The sequence below is a fragment of the Nanorana parkeri genome, unplaced genomic scaffold (assembly GCF_000935625.1).
Source record: "Nanorana parkeri isolate BGI_ZX_2015 unplaced genomic scaffold, ASM93562v1 scaffold1107, whole genome shotgun sequence".
In the NCBI taxonomy this organism is placed as follows: domain Eukaryota; kingdom Metazoa; phylum Chordata; class Amphibia; order Anura; family Dicroglossidae; genus Nanorana; species Nanorana parkeri.
Genome location: NW_017307375.1, coordinates 61,379 through 80,678, shown reverse-complemented (window position 1 = coordinate 80,678; position 19,300 = coordinate 61,379). Strand labels below are relative to the sequence as shown.

At 42.3% G+C, this 19,300-nt stretch overlaps 1 protein-coding gene across 1 annotated transcript in view; it reads right to left on the bottom strand.

Annotated features, from left to right (window-relative positions):
* Window positions 1–18,655, bottom strand: part of LOC108796403 (catenin alpha-2) — a 195,745-nt gene extending 177,090 nt beyond the window's left edge. Inside the window, exons 1-3 of the mRNA XM_018567877.1 lie at window positions 18,563–18,655; window positions 17,176–17,332; window positions 10,310–10,510 (exon numbers count right to left, since the gene is read on the bottom strand). Coding sequence (XP_018423379.1) covers window positions 10,310–10,510; window positions 17,176–17,332; window positions 18,563–18,598 — 394 coding nt within the window. The 5' untranslated portion in view covers window positions 18,599–18,655. The remainder of the gene's footprint in view (window positions 1–10,309; window positions 10,511–17,175; window positions 17,333–18,562) is intronic.
* Between the last annotated feature and the right edge of the window lie 645 nt (window positions 18,656–19,300).

The following is a 19,300-nucleotide window of genomic DNA, read 5'->3' as shown; positions in this document are numbered from 1 at the left end:
CTCAAATGGCTTTCTTCAATACACAACTCACAGACCCTCACAATTACCACCAATGCGAATTGTGATCTATTTTAGGGAGTAATGATTTGTGTTATTATCTCTGTAAATTTACTTTTACATGAGATTTATGGTAAAACTGCATGATTTTGTAAAAAAAACTGCAATAGATACCACATATGATTACACAATTATGGCATATTGATATTTTCACACATATAATAAAAATAATGGATAGTGGTCTCAGTGTAATTCAATCTATGAGCAGCATTTAGACGCCCCTTGAGTGACTGAACTCAGAGAAAAGCTACAGCATCTTAAGTGGATTTTCCCACCTGATTGGTGTGAAGCCTCCACCAGAGATGCACTCCTAAAATCCATCTTTCACAGCTTTATACATGCATCCTTGGGCCATCCAAACAAGATCTTAGGAAAGGAAAATATTTTTGAAAGACAGTCTATATCTGGATGTCCAAAATCAGTGAGATGATTAAAAATTGTTAAAAAATTGTGTGCAACAGGGACTCGTGGTGAAATTAACCTTGCATACCTAACCTTGGTATATCCAACCTTGTAGACACGGTATTCCTGTATGAGATACTGACACCCCGTATGGGGCGGCTGTCGTTAGGGGGACACACACCTACTTGGGGACGGGGGGAACCTTAACTATGGAACTGTTCATATAATGGGGTTCGGTTTTGTATTGTATGTTATAGTATTTGTTTTATTATGTACTGAACTGTGTGCCTTGACGGACATGAGGGTTTATGCCATGTATTGTACTAAAAACTTTTAATAAAAAATAATTTATTTAAAAAAAATGGTTAGATGTCTTGCCAAGGCCAACAGGCAGTAGGACCTCCTTGTCCATGAAACCCCCTGGGACCTGGCATGCTTATACCAGTAACTCATCCAGATAATTAATATGGCACATGCACAGCAAATAATTCTCTTCTTTCTTCTCAATGAGGAGATTGGCCTGCTTGCATAAAGATCAACAGAGATAACATGAGTTTCTGAAAAGCAGAAGCACATGCTATTGCCACTTTTGGTGGTTTCACATGGTCCAACCTTTATTGGAACTGCATACTGTATCAGCCAGGTGAAGCAACCGATATTGGGTCTTGGCTGGTTTATGAGGGTGAACAGAAGAGAGTTTGAGGGGGCATGTTCAATGTTCAGCAAATGACTCTATGTGACCATGGACAAATGCTATGCTGGGCAAATGGATGTCACTGCCCATTTGTAGATGCAGAGGAAATAAGCACAGAGCACATCCTTGGGTGGCAACAGTGTTCTTGTTACAGATACTTTAAAGTGAACAAAAGGAGAATATAAAACGTCAGATATTGCCTGGAGTGAAAATGTGATTGTCTGATAGATAACACATAAGCACTTTGGCTGAGTGAGAAATAGAAGATTATTGCTGAACTATCATGGAGAGTAGGAAGTCAGCTCACAGATTTCAAAGAGTTTTTGCACTAAATGGCATAGCTCAAGGAAATACTCAACACAACAAGGAAAACAAGTAAACTAAAGTCACATCATAAACACAGACATTAAGAGGCCACGTGTTCTTCCCCGTGTACTGGGTGTTTTGTGACAGCAGTGAAAAAAGAAAATATCCTGACAACTTTTTTTATTATGAGGGTTTTTTTTTCTGACAGAACAACAAAGGAAAAGGGAATAAAATAAAATATGACATTAACGTGTATCTAAAGTAAACCTAAGAACAAAATGTATAACATTGCCTGTCCAAAAAAAAAAAAAGGCACCACCTGGATTCAGCTAAGCAAATATGTAAGAGCCCTACATTGGATAATAGGTCTAGGCTCAGTAATGCTATGTCACCAAAAGGTCAGTTGTCTACCTGAATATACGTAATGACCAGGTTTTTCCATCAATGGATTTGTTCTTCTCTGATGGCACATTGGTCATATTCCAAGATGACAATGCCAGGATTCATCGGGCTCAGATTGTGAAAGTGGTTCAGGGAGCATGAGACATCATTGTCACACATGGATTGGCCACCACAGAGTCCAGACCTTAACCACATTGAGAATCTTTGGGATGTGCTGGAGAAGACTTTACGCCCAGGTCTGACTCTCCCATCATCACTACAAGATCTTGGTGAAAAATGAATGCAACTCTGGACAGAAATAAATCCTGTGACATTGCAAAAGCTTATGGAAACAATGCCAAGAAAAAGCATGTCTCAATCAAAGCTAAAGGCGGTCCAACAAAATATTAGAGTGTGTGATTTATATTTTATTTGCAACCCCAGATCATAATACTTGTCCAATGGAAGGCTCTGACCTATTTGCTTACCTAAATCCACATGGTGACTTTTTTTTGGGGGGGCAGGCAGTGTATAACAAAACCAAAAAGGAGCAAAAAAGAGTTCAGTGTTTTGGATTATATACACTTCAAAGGAGAACTATGAGGTGAGTGATTTTCACTCACCTCATAGTTCTAGCCGACCTATGACAATGAGACTGTCACAGGTCGGCTCAGTAGATCGGGAGGTGAGCGAACACATACCGGCGTTTGCTCACCTCTCAATCCTGGATTGGATTCCCCCCTCCCCGCTCTGATCCGCCAGCGCTGACTGGTGGAACAGACGGGGGAGGGGGCGGGTACAGCTGGCTCTGACTTTAGATAGGCAGAGCCAGCTGTCATTCACGCAGCTGGGCGGATCCCAGTACAATTGTCGGGATCCGCTTCAGCTGCGGCGTCTTAGTATACTGCGGCGTCTCAATATACCGCGAGCTAGAGTACGATGGATGACCTTATTGTTGTGCTGCTGAACCTTGGTTGACCAATCAGGAGGATGGAAGAGGGAGCTGATACTCATATTTTGTATCTGTAACCGAAAATGTGGTGTGACCATTCTGGATATTGTAAGTAGGATTCACAAATAGTTTGGGAGTGAAAACATTTAAGATATATGGTTTTTGGCTTTGTGTTAAGCTGTTTGGAGACTATTCAGATTTGAACTACTGTACATACATGTTCGGTACAGCTGGCACACAAGCAGTAGTTTGGGGTACTTGGTACCCCTGATTCCTCAAATTACATGGATATGGTTGTGTTTTCCATAAGGTCAATGGGCACTTGCAGTAAAGGCAGTGACAAAACAGAGGATTATTGTTTTCTGGCAGTTTTGACTTGTACATCTGTTGCTCACATGTGGACAAGTTGGCAACAAAACTATAGATTTTTCAGAACATATTAAGAGGAGTTACATGACTCTGTGCAGGTCTCTTTACATGTAGCCATCTTCTCTGTTTGCTCTGCATTGATGAAGTGTACAGTCTAGGGATAACTTTACATAAAGCAGTCAAAATGCTAAATCCTAATGCACATTTTGGTTTTATATGGAATAGATATTTATTTTTAGTGAGGCATCAGCACATGAGAACGTTTCATATTTGCCAATTGCAGTCACACAGCAGCACCAGCTTTCTGTTACTTGAACAGATGATCAACTCATAATTGCATATTTCTTAAAGGAAACCTCAGCGGAGAGAAACAAACAGGATACCATTCCTGGCCTCTATCCTATGTCATAGAAATCCAAAAGCTTAGATGCTTAGTGAGTTATTGCATCAGTGGCTTGCACAGTTGCGCTTCGAGAGACAAATGGGAACCGGCAACATAAGGTGCTCAGAAGGTGTTTCAATCTGTTTGTGTTTTTTAAAACTTTCCTTTTTCTACCAAAATAGTCCAACAAAAGCAACACTCCACTGGGATTTCACAACAATCCTCAACCCCTCATGCCTTTCACCTGTTGGGCTCAATCATAGAGTGTGATTAAGCCCAACAGGTGAAACATGTGAGAAGCTGACGATCAATGTGGATAACTGAATTTGTGTGTTTATAATTACTTTAGTATTCATAAATGATTTTATTCTGGTGGCGTCCCAGTAGAGTACGGCTTTTGTTGGTCTTTTGTAATACAGAGACAGTGGCACATTTGTTTAGCCTGCACCTGGGAACCAGTCACAATTGGATCAGGTTGAAATTGGTGTTTGGGATGTGAGTGGTGTGTGTTAGTGTGGACTATAAAGTTGTTTTCTTTTTTTCTCATACATCCCATTATCAATGCAAAGCTTAACAGTTCAACTGCACCATTTCCATTTTGTGCACAGCAGAGGGCGCACATTCCTACTACAGCCAGCTGCCAAGAAGGTGGTCAGTATGGATGTGGGAGCAGGCACACAGACAGGAAGCAGCAGCCCCATTCCTGCCGCTGCATGCAGTCTTTGGTTTTTTTTTTTTTTTTTACAGATCCTTCACATCCACAAATGAACAGCTGTGTAACTGGGAGCTAGAAAAGCCAGGGGAAATTTTCTGATCTCCCATAGAAGTGCTAATGTGTTAGACTTCCTTCTGGGACTGCTCTAGGCTTCGTTGGTGGCAGAATTCCGGGAGCTCTTCGACTACATCTGTGAGAGAAACACAGAGAGGAAGGATTGCTCTGAAGTCGGATCTACATTTTCTGAACAACAGAAGATCTGCTAAAGGAAATCTTATCTTTCTTTGGCCGACCTGCATCAAAGTTTGGTTACATTTAAAAATTAAAATGAAAGAGTGAATGAAAGATGGGTTTTATCACATTGCAATTTGTACCGCTTTGCAGGAAGGTTATTTTAAAAGATTATTGGCCTTTTTTTAATTAAAGAGGACCTGTCATTTCTAACTTATTTCATCAGCTTGATGCATCTATTCCCATATTTCTTGACTATTTAGTCAATACTACCAATATCGCTTTATTAATACTAATATTTAAATAAAACCTCACAGATAAGTCTTTTTTGGAGAACCATTGTAATTACTTTCGGATGAGAGCCAGGACCAGGTGCCCATGTTAGGACATCCTGCACACATATTATTTTCTTCTAAACTCCACTATCCCTTAATATCTTAGTCCCACTTTACCAGAGCTCAATTAACCCCTCCCCCTAACAAGAGCACTGCAACCTGAGGGGAAGGTTGTTCTCTTGTCGTCTGTTATTATTACTAGGAATGTTCATATACCAGTTCAGATACTGGTGCCGATACTTCACGAGAACTACCAGGGTTGCAGCGGTTGCAGCTGGCACTTAGCTCTGACGCTCCACCACTTTCCTGAAAGCATTAGTATGCATTGTTTTAGAAAAACCGTCACATGACACTAAACAAAAATGTATCAGTACTTGTATCTGTGGGTACTTGGGCAAGTATCAGTACTTGTACTTGCAAAAATGGTATTGGTGCATCACTCATATGTATGTATAACAAAAATAAATCAACATTTAAACAGGGATGCACAAATCCCGGGAGCTCCGTGTGCTCCTTAAAAATGACAGCTGCCTCCGAACTTTTGAATTTTTCTCTAGTCTAGTCTTGGAGCTGGAAAAGTATCTGTACTTGCACTTGTACCGAATACCGCCCTTAGTATCTGAACCTCTTTAGTTATTACAGTTATTTCCACACTAATATTGTGGGGATTCTCCTGCTTTTCCTTCTTATCTATTCCTTCTTTTTGCCTTATGTTTGTAACTAACCCGTCTTTTTAAAGAAAATTAGATAATTTTTAATAAGCATTTTACAACCACGCCAGAACATGAACATTTTGAACAGAAAATAGCAAAACAAATTTAAAAAGGAGCAAAAATAAATAATTTCTTTAAAGCTAAACTCTGAGCACGAAAAATTCCATTTAAATATATAGCTACAAAGGATATTAACCAACTTTGTGTGCACTAAATGCCTTTACCCACCCAAACCATAACTTGTAAATGTAGCAGTGACATCATCACTATACTGCACATATCCTTTGTAGAAAACAGAGCTGTGGGAGGAACCCAACAGGCTCTACCTACTACAGGCTGCCTGCAGAAAACAGGCAGCCTGTAGAGAGCACCTGTGACAGATGTAGAAGAAATACACAAGCAGAGCAAGATTCAAGTAAGAATACACATGACTGTTGTATACAGCCAATACGTATCCCATGCGTATGCCTGCAGCTATTGAGTTGTCTCCAGTAATTAGTGTGAGAACTAACAATGTATTGTTCTCTGGTGGTCGGTGCGGTATTTAGTCAGACTCAGGACATTTCAACATACAGTAGCTTGCATTTTATCGAATATGGGAGATAAAAGGGATGCTTTGCTGTTCTCTGCAAAGGCTTCCCCTACCCCAGCGTCAGGCCCTTCTTCAACCTTGGGCCTTGGGCACCAGCTGCTTGGTACTCCTGTGATCAGAGGCAGCTCTAGAGTTTGCGAGGCCTTAGGCAAAACCTAAACATGAGGTCCCACTAAGGCCTGTGGGGTCTCACCAGGTCTCTGTGGGGTTTACACAGGCTGGTGAGACCCCCAAAGAGTCCTGGTGAGACCCCACAGAGCCCTGGTTTAACCAGGCCTCTGTGGGTCTAACCAGGGCTCTGTAGGTCTCACCAGCACCAGTGTTCTGTAGGGTCTCACCAGGGCTCGGAGGGGTCTCACCAGGCTGGTGAGACCCCCAAAGAGTCCTGCTGAGACCCCACAGAGCCCTGGTTTAACCAGGCCTCTGTGGGTCTAACCAGGGCTCTGTAGGTCTCACCAGCACCAGTGTTCTGTAGGGTCTCACCAGGGCTTTGTAGAGTCCCAACAGGGCTTTGTGGGGTTTAACTAGGGCTGGTGAGACCCTACAGAGCCCTGGTTAGACCCACAGAGGCCTGGTTAAACCAGGGCTCTGTAGGTCTCACCAGCACCAGTGTTCTGTAGGGTCTCACCAGGGCTTTGTAGAGTCCCAACAGGGCTTTGTGGGGTTTAACTAGGGCTGGTGAGACCCTACAGAGCCCTGGTTTAACCAGGCCTCTGTGGGTCTAACCAGGGCTCTGTAGGGTCTAACCAGCTTGGGTAGACCACACAGAGCCCTGGTGGGATCCCACAGAGCCCTGGTGAGACCATACAAAGCCCTGGTTTAGCCATGGCTCTGTGAGGGCTCACCAGGGCTCTGTGGGGACTGGTTAGACACCACAGAGCCTGGTAAAACCCCAAAGAGCCCTGGTTAAACAAGGGCTCTCTAGAGCCTCACCAGGGCTCTGTAGGGTCTAACCAGCTTGGTTAGACCACACAGAGCCCTGGTGGGATCCCACAGAGCCCTGGTGAGATCCCAAAGAGCCCTGGTTAAACCAGGGCTCTATAGGGTCTCACCAGGACTTTGTAGGGTCCCAACATGGCTCTGTGGGGTTTAACCAGGGCTGGTGAGACGCTACAGAGCCCTGGTGAGGCTCTAGAGAGCCCTTGTTTAACCAGGGCTGGTGAGACCCCACAGAGCCCTTGTGAGACCCCACAGAGGCCTGGTTAAACCAGGGCTCTGTAGGGTCTCACCAGGGTAGCAGGCCTGTGGGGGGTCTCACCAGGGCACTGTGGGGTCTAACCAGCCTTGTTAGACCCCACAGAGCCCTAGTGAGACCCCGCAGGGCCCTGGTTAAACCAGCGCTCTCCACACGCTCTCCTCAGGGCTCTCCAGGCCGCCACTCACCAGTACTGTGCTGGCCATGTCTCGGGGGCGGGAGCTGGCAAGAGCGTGCCGACATAGTCTCCATCTGTTGCTGAAGATAAACTCCAAACTCCCAGCTAGAGATCCTCGTGTGGTGGATGGGAGGGGTTAGGTCTCTTCTCATTGGCTGGTGGGCAGAGCTCCAGAAGACCGAGTGGATGGACCGTACAGACGATCGAGGAAACGTATGAGCGCTCAGCCCTGTCACTGTCAAACTGAGAGTCTCAGTTTGACAGCGGCAGGGCTGAGAGCTCACGTTACCTGACTGCGAGCGAGGTGATGTGCTGTTCCCACAGGGCAAACAAGGCATGGACACCAGGCCAGCTGCTTGCTTTTACTGTGGTGATCTCTGCAGAAAGAGAGCTCATTCCTGAACTTTTTTCTCAACTTTCACAGGTCTTTTCTTGGGCCTTGTCCCAGCTGCTTTCATGTGCCAAGGTCCGAAAATGCAGAGCTGGCTTGTCCCAGGGCCTGAAGGAACTATCTAGTTAGAGAAGTTAGTGTGAGATGTAAAAATGTATTGGCTTGTGAGTATTTATCAGTCCTGAACAATCCCTGAGGGATTTACTTCATAAATGTAAGCTAAGGGGGGAAGGTAAATATTTGTGGCAACCTTCTGGAAGGATCCTTGTTCTTCCATGTTGGGAATTGACCTGGTGGGGATACCACAGTAAGGAGGTCTTTTCTTGGGTCTTGTCTCCGCTGGGGCATATGCCAAGGCCCAATCTGAGCTGGTCTGTCCCAGGGCCTGAAGGAACATTGAGTGTCCACGAGAACTTAGGGGAAGCTGCTGCTGGATGGACCTCATTACTCAACACTTTAAGGTACCTATGACTTCTTTTTAAAAAGTCAAAGGGCCAATTGTTATTGGGTGGCTGCTACTAAAATATTAGAGCCACCAGGTAGTAGGCTGCTACTATACTATTATAGCCATTATTATTTTGTTGTTGATATAAGAATGCCTTGAAAACTGTGTTGTTTTGGCGTATTCTATGACCCTAACCATAAAGTAACTGACTCCCAACTGTTTGTTTTACTCCACAATCAGAAAAGGTTCCACCCTGAGATGTTAAAATGCTAGTCTGTCAAGCTATTTGGGGGTCATTCCACAACGCAGATAGGTGAGGAGTGCTACACTACCATTAGTTGTGATTTTAAGCCATGTTAATGAACACTGTGTCAAAAGCTATTAGATATAGGATAAGACCCTGGCCGTCTTCCTTTGCTGGAATAACACAGAATAAATAAGTGTTAAGCTTGAAGGATTCGGGTCTGTGAAAACATTCTATATTTTCCTCTCCAGTGTGACGGCTTCAAATGGAAAATCTGTCACATATTAAACTTAGGAGAGTTCAGCAATAACATCTGAAATGGAATCACCATCCCTGTCATTTTCACTTAAGAGGAACCCTTTTTTCTTTAAAAAAATATGTAGAGGGAAAAATAGTTTTCTCTTTGCAGAGAAAATGTCTAACGTGTCACTTTGTGCTGCTTTCGGTTTGGGGGAAAAAAAAGGAAGGACGTTGGGAGTGAGGTTTGCTTGAAATATAGTAGTTTCAGATTCAAGTATCTGTGTAAAGTAAGAATCATATACAGATATACAAACATTCAATGTTGTATAAAAAGATTTTGGATTATTTTTTTGGGGAAGTAAAGGACTTTTTAAAAGGCATATGGAATAACTGTAGCTATTATGCTTTGCTGGTGCAAGTTTGTATTTCATTTTAAATGATTGCATTTCCACATGTTCAAAGCTGTTAGCCAATTACACTGCCCAGCCAAAAAAAGAGTCGGGCATGCAAATATTTTGCTGGACCTCCTTTAGCTTTGATTACTGCATGCATTTGCTGTGGCGTCATTTTGATATGCATATGCAATGTCACATGTATTTCCATTCAGGGTTGCATTCATGTTTCACCAAGATCTTGTACTGATGATGGGAGAGTCAGACCACCACGTAAAGTCTTCTCCAGCACATCCCAAAGATTCTCAATGTGGTTAAGGTCTGGACTCTGTGGTGGCCAATCCATGTGTGAAAATGATGTGTCATGCTCCCTGAACCACTCTTTCACAATTTGAGCCCAATGAATCCTGACATTGTCACCTTGGAATATGCCCAATGTGCCGCCAGTGAAGAAAAAAATCAATTGATGAAGGGAAGAAAACATTTGGTCATTCAGTATATTCAGGCAGCTGACCTCATTTTTTGGGGACATAACTTTGCTGAACCTAGACCTGGCCAACTGAAGCAACTGCAGACCATAACACTGCCTGAAATCCAGGTGGTGACTTCTCTTTGGCCGGAAGAGAAATATGCAGCACATAAAGAGGTTGTTTGGGTGTCATAAATGTTGGACCTGGGAGTAAAAAATGCCTCCTGATAATCACACAACCACAACTTACCTGGTGGCCAGACCTCATTAATAGTCTCAACTTTTCTCACAGGCCGTAATATATGTGAGCTGACTGATGCTCAGGTCTCTCTTTCATTGCTGTGAGAGCCTGTTGCAGGGTGAAAAGGCTGACTGCTGACAGAGCACTAAAAGCTACCTGAGCTGCCTGTTTGTTTGGGGCACCCATCAGGGGAAATGCTGTTATACAGGGACAGACCTGAGTTTACTTACTGGCTCGGAGGAGCAGATGTTTTGTTTTTACTATGGACTCACCACACTAAGACCTCCAGCATTGATGCTATACTTGTTTACTGTCTTGCTGAATAAAAGTGCAATACAAACCTGCTTGAACTGTACTTGTGAATTATACAGTACTACTTGCTTACCAGTTTCTGACAGCAGCTTGGTGGATTCCAGAACTTTCTCAGTGTAAACGCCTGCTTCATAGTTCTCCATCTCTGCATTTATAATATGTATTACTCTGGCAGCACGACCTCGGATAGCACCCGCCGTTCGGTCCAGGGTGTCAACATCTCCTTCTTGTAGGGCGATGACACACTTGTTGACGTCCTCTAGTATATGGTTCTCTGTGAAATGAAATATAGAATTATAGTTCCATGAAGTGCTAATGAATTTCAAGATGACATTCTGTTGTAGGATGTTGTACTTTTGCCTAAGAAAAAGTGTAAAATGTATAATATTTGACAAACCAGTTTACATATATTGGTATTTAGTAGTGGCTGCAAGTCATTATTGAATCTGGAATTAAAGTCTATATTATTGTAAGCAGACTTATATAGTAACTTCTGCACAGCTCGCTGGTTTCTGGGACACAAATCACTGTTGGCACTCTTTCTAATTTTGGTTGGTACATGGTAGGGCTTAACATCTAAAAAGAGGACTGGTTGGAGTCTATGGACCATGATTAATTATGTTCAGCACAATAACGTCAGCATGTCGTTTTGACACTTTTGATACTTTGTCATATCTGTGTCATAGCACAGCTGAACATATTCAGGTTCAGTAAAAGTGTATCTAAAGCAAAACTGTTTATTTTGGATAAAGTAGGGAATGATTAAAACCCCTGCAATGTTTATTTTTTGTCACTTCCTTTGAGTAGTTTACAATGTAAAGTCCTTATTGGACACGCACACAGGGCCAAGTTGACACACATTTTTTTAAAAGAATTGACTAACTCATACAGGCCTATTAACTAAACGGTGAGGAGTTTGGAAAAGGCAGGAGAAGTGAACAATCTAGCGCAAAATAGCTGAACTGGAAAGTGAGCTGTATTGGAGAATTTTTCTATATCAGCTATGTTGTCCTAGATTGTTCCTTTCTCCTGCCTTCTCCACCCTTTAGTGAATAGACCTAATAGATTTGTATTGAGACAAAGAGCAGTAATGACAAGCATTGTGTAGCACTGTGAAGCAGAAAGCAGAGCGTGAGAATATACCGTATATACTCGAGTATAAGCCGACCCGAATATAAGCTGAGGTACCTAATTTTACCACAGAAAACTGGGAAAAAATATTGACTCGAGTATAAGCCTAGGGTGGGAAATGAGGCAGCTACTGGTAAATGTACAAAATGAAGATAGATACCAATAAAATTACATGAATATTTATTTAAAAGAAAAACAATAACCTAGCTCTGTAAGTGGAAAAGGGGGTACAGGGCTACATATCATGTACTACGGATCATTTAACCCATTCATATTAGCAGAGGATAATTGTAAATCTATTGTTCAGTGCATTCTATATGTAGTATATAGTACATGTACATATAGAGTGCCTGCAACAATACATTTACAATGATCCTCTGCTAACATGAATGGGTTAAATGATCCATAGTACAGGGCTACATACAGATCATTTAATCCATTCATGTTAGTATAATTGTAAATGTATTGTCTGCACTGTATTAGCAGTATATACTCTATATAGAGTATATACTGCTAATACAGTGCAGACAATACATTTACAATTATACTAACATGAATGGATTAAATGATCTGTATGTAGCCCTGTACTATGGATCATTTAACCCATTCATGTTAGCAGAGGATCATTGTAAATGTATTGTTGCAGGCACTCTATATGTACATGTACTATATACTACATATAGAATGCACTGAACAATAGATTTACAATTATCCTCTGCTAATATGAATGGGTTAAATGATCCGTAGTACATGATATGTAGCCCTGTACCCCCTTTTCCACTTACAGAGCTAGGTTATTGTTTTTCTTTTAAATAAATATTCATGTAATTTTATTGGTATCTATCTTCATTTTGTACATTTACCAGTAGCTGCCTCATTTCCCACCCTAGGCTTATACTCGAGTCAATATTTTTTCCCAGTTTTCTGTGGTAAAATTAGGTACCTCAGCTTATATTCGGGTCGGCTTATACTCGAGTATATACAGTATTGAGGAAATAGAGCTGCCCCCATGTGCATGTATTATTGCAGACTATTTAAAATAAAAACTTAAAAAAATATATTATACTCTTTTATGTGCATATCTAAAAATAATAACAAAGAAAAACCCTCTACATTCCTTTTGACTGCACAGCTACCAGCCACTGTTCTATCTGAGGACACCCTGGGCTGCAAAACTATTTTAGGACTAAAAACTACTGAGTATGGTTTATAAAGAGCACCACAGTACAGCTGTTCTTTTTATATCTTTTATCAAGAAGATGCAGTTATTCTTTAATAATAAATACACAGATCTGTCATGTTTTTCAAAATGTTACCAACCATCAGTGTCCTGTTAATTAGGAGCTTCTTTTGCCCAGAGTATTTATCTCTAAAGGTGCCCATACACTGCTCGATTCTCGTACGAGAATCGGGCGAAATCCCGCGATCGTACGAGAATCGAGCAGTGTGAACTAAGATGTGCGACCGTTTCTACTGTACGGTCGTACGTCTTTTGTCGAGCCAACATGCTCGAAAACCTGCCGAGAATCGTACGATTCTCGGCGGGTTTCTAGCCTGCTCGCCCGATAGCTGCGGAACGGGCCGGTGTGCGCACGCGCACACTGCCCGTTCTGCATTGCCGTCATCGGAAGCCCGCCCCTCAGCGGGGCGGGCTTTTGATGATCGCAAGTACGATCTGCCCGTCCAAGGTGGGCAGATCGTACGGGCTTTCAAGAAGCATATGACCATCGCAAGACAAAAGTCTTGCGATGGTCGTAAGGTGTATGGGCAGCTTAAAGCTTCAGCAACCGAAAAAAAAAATGCTCTCAGCTGTCCATGGTTGATTTCATTTTAAACAGTGTTATCCAACTTTGTTCAAAATGGCAAGCATCTGATATGATAATATCTGGCTGAAAAACGTATTGATCCTTGCTTAGAGGGCACAGCTAATAAAATGTCCAGAATCTCTTTCCTGAGGTTGCTGTAAAATTGGACATGAAGTGAGATCTGTGCTAAATGAGAGTAACAAGGTGGCAGGCGACCAGTGTCTATCAGCCATTCAGCCAATTGCTTTTCAGCGCTTTTGATAAAGGTTGCAGGACTAAAGTAATTGAAGCCCAGAAGTCAGCATGCTTCTGATTCATTGCAACATAACGAATGACAACTCAAATAATTCCAGTGAATACCCAGAGTAATTTGCAATCTAAAGAAAATGCAGAAGAGATTGAGTTATAGATCTTAATAAATGTTTGGAGGCATAGTTAATTATGGTTCAATATCTCCCACTCAGACATCACCGAGTACCATAACTCAACAGAGCAGTCCATTTCAGCAATAAATGACAGAGCGACGGCATCATTACAAAGTTATCCCAGTTACAGAGTAAATACATAGTTATTTTGATCTTTTTAACAAACAGTCTAACAGATCTATGAAATGGAGAAGACAGAGTACAGTGGACCCCCTGATAGCCAATTATCAGGCATTAAATGGTCAGATCAAGCACAAACAACCTGATCTTAAACAGAGTCCAGGTTTTAGACAGGTAGACAGAGAAATTACTGACAGTAACAGATATAAAAAGCAGTTGATCAGGATAAGCACATATAAGCAGAGTGCAAATACAGTCCAAACAATCTAAAATAGTAGTGCAGGCAGAAGACATATAGACCCAAATCCAGGGCATGAACAGACAAACTAACCTGGTGATCAGGTACAAGCTGAGCATCCAGCATTCTACTTAAGCTTTCCTGATTAGGGCATGTGTGCACTTCAGAAACCCGACCTGCTGTGCTGAGTAAAAATCAGCAGATGTCAGCAGGATATACTGCTTCAGAGATGCTCGGGGTGACCAGAGTGATTGGGTCTAGGGGTGTTTTTAAATGTTAGTGTCTTTGGAATCACAAAAAAGTAATACATCTAACCCAGCAGAATTAAAATAAAAACTATAGCAACAATAAAGGGCTTGTGTAATGCAATTCTTAAGGTATAGGGGCATTTACATCAAGTCACCTAAAGCCTGGTATTTGTGGCTTAAAGGAGAACTATGAGGTGAGTGCTTTTCACTCACCTCATAGTTCTAGCCGACCTGTGACAATGAGACTGTCACAGGTCGGCTCAGTAGATAGGGAGGTGAGCGAACACATACCGGGTTCGCTCACCTCTCGATCCTGTCACGGCTCTCTGCCGTGACAGGGGGAGGGGCTGGATTCCCCTCTCCCCGCTCCGATCTGCCAGCGCTGACTGGTGGAACGGACAGGGGAGGGGGCGGGTACAGCTGGCTCTGCCTCTAGATAGGCAGATCCAGCTGTCACTCACGCAGCTGGGCGGATCCCGTCGTCTAAGTCGGGATCCGCTCCGGCTGCGGCATCTCAGTATACCGCGAGCTGTAGCTGTAGCTCGTGGTATACTGAGCTTAGGGTAACGGGAGGATGCTAGTTTGTGTCCTCCCATTACCCTAAGGAGAACTATGGGGAAAAACACTGACCTCATAGTTCTCCTTTAAGAGCTTGCAGATCTTTGAGGTGTCTTCAGTACTGCAGCATGGAAATAAAGTGTGTCAGTCACTCAGGACCGGATTTACCCTCCCTGCCGCCTCAAGGTCGGGTTCCGCAATGCCCCCACCCCACCAAGAGAATGGCAGTTTTTTTTTGTTAAACTTTTTTATCACTTTTTATTTTTTTATTTATTTTTTTACTTTTTAAATTTGTATTTATCTTGTCATCTTTTACTTATTTTATTTTTTTATAATTCTTTATCTTATTATTTTTTATTCATAATTATTTTCGTTTTTTTTATATTTTTCTTACTATCTTTTACTTAATTTATTACTTTATTTGCTTAATGTAATTATTATTACTTATTATTTTTACTTATTTATTTACGTAATAATTTTTTAATCATTTTTTTTCACCTAACTTTACTGCTATCACACAGGACCTAACAATTCACTGTGTGATAGCATTTGGTGGTGACAGGTTCTCTTTATTGAACCTGTCACCTCCAATACAGGAGTTCTAGCACAGCACTGTGCTGGAACTCCTGTGACATGTGAGAGAGGAAGAGCACAGCTCCCCGCCCTCACTGCCTACACGAAGCGGCAGGGTTACTTTTAACCCTGCCGCTCTGCTCACTGCTCTCCATACTGAAGACAGCGGCAGCGAGGGCGGTGCCGGGAGGACGCAGCATGGAGAGAGGTAAGTGCAGGGGAGGGAGGACGTACCGGCAGTCTAATTACAAGTGATCTCGGCGACATCGCCGAGATTACTTGTAAAGAAAAAGGTGATTTCTCCTATTCTACATTTAGCCCTGCTTGTGCAAAGCAGAGCTAAATGTAGAAAATAAATTACCGCCGGCGCCCGGAACTCCATGTTCCGGGGCGTCGGGTGTGCCTCCCCTCTGCTCAGTACCGCCCCGAGGCCGGGCCTCGGTGGCCTTTCCGGGAATCCGGCCCTGCAGTAACTTTTGAGTACTATTCCTGCTACTTTACTATAGAACCTGAAGGAGAAGAGAGGTGAGAATAATTATGGTAGTACCTATAACAAGCAACACGCATGGCTTCCAGACATGTAGCTGTTTGTTCTGATTTTTGCAAATAGGGTTATCATGACTTTTGACCACTAGATCTTATTGCACTGCATGCACTGCTTCCCAGGCACCAACAACTGCAGCTGTTATGTGAGGAATGTAAGTAGTACATGCTGTTGTGCTCTGTATCACAGAGAGATCTTTCTGAGCTCTCCACTGGCTCAGTGATTAAAAACACAGCACCCACTGTTGCGGTTTCAGTGCTGTGTTCAGAGTGATTAGGGTGTGCCCTGGCACACCCGCCACACCCTGTGCGCATGCCTATGGTACAGGATATCATACATCTGCCTCCAATAACGTTGGTGAGAATAAGAAAAAAACAGGGCTGTCTAGAAAACAACCTGTATTGTGACACTGTAGACATATCTACTTTAACACATTAGTTGCCCTGTCCTAGTGCTTCTCACACTAACCTTCCCTGGAACCTAATCTTCCCATTACCCTGTATCCCTAACACTTACCCTCACTGTAAACTTAACACTAACCCTCCCTGTGACCCTAACACTAGCCCCCAATGTAATCTTGAAGAACACTCCAGGAAATTAAAACAATTTACCTGTGCAGTGGCTACCCCTGCAATGCAAGAGTTAACTGATTGTTTTGGTCTTGGATTGCAAACAAAGAAAATATACTCACCCGATCCTCGGTCCTGCCTGGCTGCTAGACCTGCAGCCTCTTCTTCCCCAGGCTCCGGCTTTCTAAGCCCCAATTGTGTCATCACATCGTCTAATGCAGGTCCATTCACCTGCATTAGATGTGAGGACAAAGTGAAACATATCACATGCCCGGCGGAGGGGGAGAGATGTCAGTGCTGACAACCGCAGGACCGGGGGTTGGGTGAGTTAATCTTCTGTATTTTGGCCCCTAAATACACAAAATGAGCAGTTAACCATTATGTTACAACATTTCATCTGTATGTAAACACTTAACATCAAAAAACAAAACTTTCATTATCAGTTATAGGTTCTATAACCATTTTTACTATCTGCAGGGAGCAGATAATTGTGCAGCCACAAAGATTTGTGTTTAAAGGAAATGTAGAGTAGAAGTGGCCTTGGTGGGCATCTACATACACCTCAACACTTATTCTTCTAAAGTTTAACTGAGGAAAATACTTTTGCTCACCTGATTTTTCCAGAGAGCTCAGATTAGTGATATATTGGACAACATGTGAATTCCTTTTCACCTCTATACAGCAATGTTATTTTTGCACTAGACTGGAGATATCAGATAGTGACTTACCAGAGACTGAAAGGAAGTCGTCTACAGATGTGATGTCATCTACAGCCTCTGTAAGAACTCGAACCTGCTTCTCCCATTGGTCTTTGAACACATCCATATTATCCTGAGCCACTTTACTCAGGGGCCTGGCAGCCAATGTCAGAGCGGCATTGATCACCTGCAAGGAGAAAAGACTATGAGACCACATAATTCATCATCCATTACTTGACAAATGAGCATGGGTACATCTGTACTGTATATAATGTAGTATGAATAGAGCAAGCATGTGCAGATCAAGTCACTGGCCCATTTCATATGAAAATGAAATGAAGAAATTCTGAAAATGAAGGAAGAATACAGGGGCATCCCTAGCCTTTTTGCCACCTGAGGCTGGGGGTGAAGGAGTGTGTTGCTGGATGGTGCACTATGTGTGTGTGTGTGTGTGTGTGTGTGTGTGTGTGTGGGTGGGGTAAATTGGTGCTGGATGAGAGTGACACTGCTAAGACCCAGACGGGGAGCTATGTAAGGTCTCTAGATCACCCTGCCTAGCTGTTAGCAACCTCTGACGCTCCGGCAGGTGTCCCACCAGAAATTAACTTGATGGGGATGTTACAATATTCCAAACAAAAGTGTGTAATATAGATAGATAGATAGATAGATAGATAGATAGATAGATAGATAGATAGATAGATAGATAGATAGATAGATCCCAAAATAGATGTGTTTTATAGATCAATACAAGCCTTTAGGTCAGCTGAGTTATTGAGAACAATGCACTTCCTATGTGGCCCAAATCTTTTCTCAATAGTTTCCTAAATGTCATACTTATCCTCTAGGCTCTCTGACACAGAACTAATATACTGTATATTCGGTGAAAACAGAACTCCTGATCTGCTTGTTACAGGTCAGGAATTCACTAAGCAATTAAATCAGAAGACAGACGTGACAGATGGGAAACTTGCCTTTTCCTATAGCCTAAATAGGAGCTTAGAATGGCTGCACAGATACTTCTGTCGTTACAGGTTCTCCTTAAGTGCTGTGCTTATTCTTGATTGATAGCCGCCAGTGAGATTCAAACCTGTCCTGGAGAGTTATACTGGACAATGTTATTCTAAATATGATTAGTGGCAGGGTGGAAATACCAACACTTTAATACAGTGCATGTGGCCCCGTACCAGCAAGGGCTTGTCCATATATTACATTATTAACCGATCAGTGTGTGTAAAAGCCAACCAATTCTATAAGGACTGATTAATTAAAAGACGACAACCATTTTTTAAAGATTTTAAATGGCTTGGTGTATGGGTAGTTTTACTCAAAGATCATTAAAACCTCAAAAACATCATAGTTAAGGTCAGTGTATGGATCGATTTACTGGTCCCTATCTGAAGAAATTATTGAGACATACCTGTGGACACAAACTATCGATTTGAGTGGCCGCCATTCGGACTAATTTCACACCATCTTCGTTATTGGAAATTGAGCAGGCCAAGTTCGCGACCTGAAGAAACCGAAAAAGATAGAGGAAAATAATACACTACTTGTTGTTTTTGTAACTGAAATATGTCATTAAGCCGGTTTTCCAAAGATAGCATTATTATATAAAGACCTGTTTAGCCAGACATATATATAACCATGAGCACAGTATAAGGAGCACAATGGCAAGGACAATGTAACATTGTCATACACCTGTTTACATTTAAGACAGACAGAGACATGTCTACAAAGTCCTATAGATAAAACATTTTCTAAAATGCTATCCAAGTAGACCAAGTGTTAATTAATTCTGTAGAGCTCAGAGAGACCTATGTTAAATAAAAACATCCATATAGATCTACAGGGTAATGTGAACAGCTCATGAGTTAAGTTATACATAAAGCCATAAGGTTTACACCCAACATTGTAAAGTTCCTATGTGAATTTCATCCTGGGTTGATGTATTTGGTGAGAGCTCAAGTGACACCAGAGTACCAAGAACTGCACAGGCACCAGGATTTTCATAATTGTATAATTTCTGAGCCAACATCTAAGGTTAGCTAGTAGCAGTGATGTGCAGTAATGACCGTGCTAGGTGAGGCATTCCCCCTGCAGGCCCCCAACCCAGTCACCAAGCTATGTGTGAAGAAGGGAGGAGACAGGGAGGAGC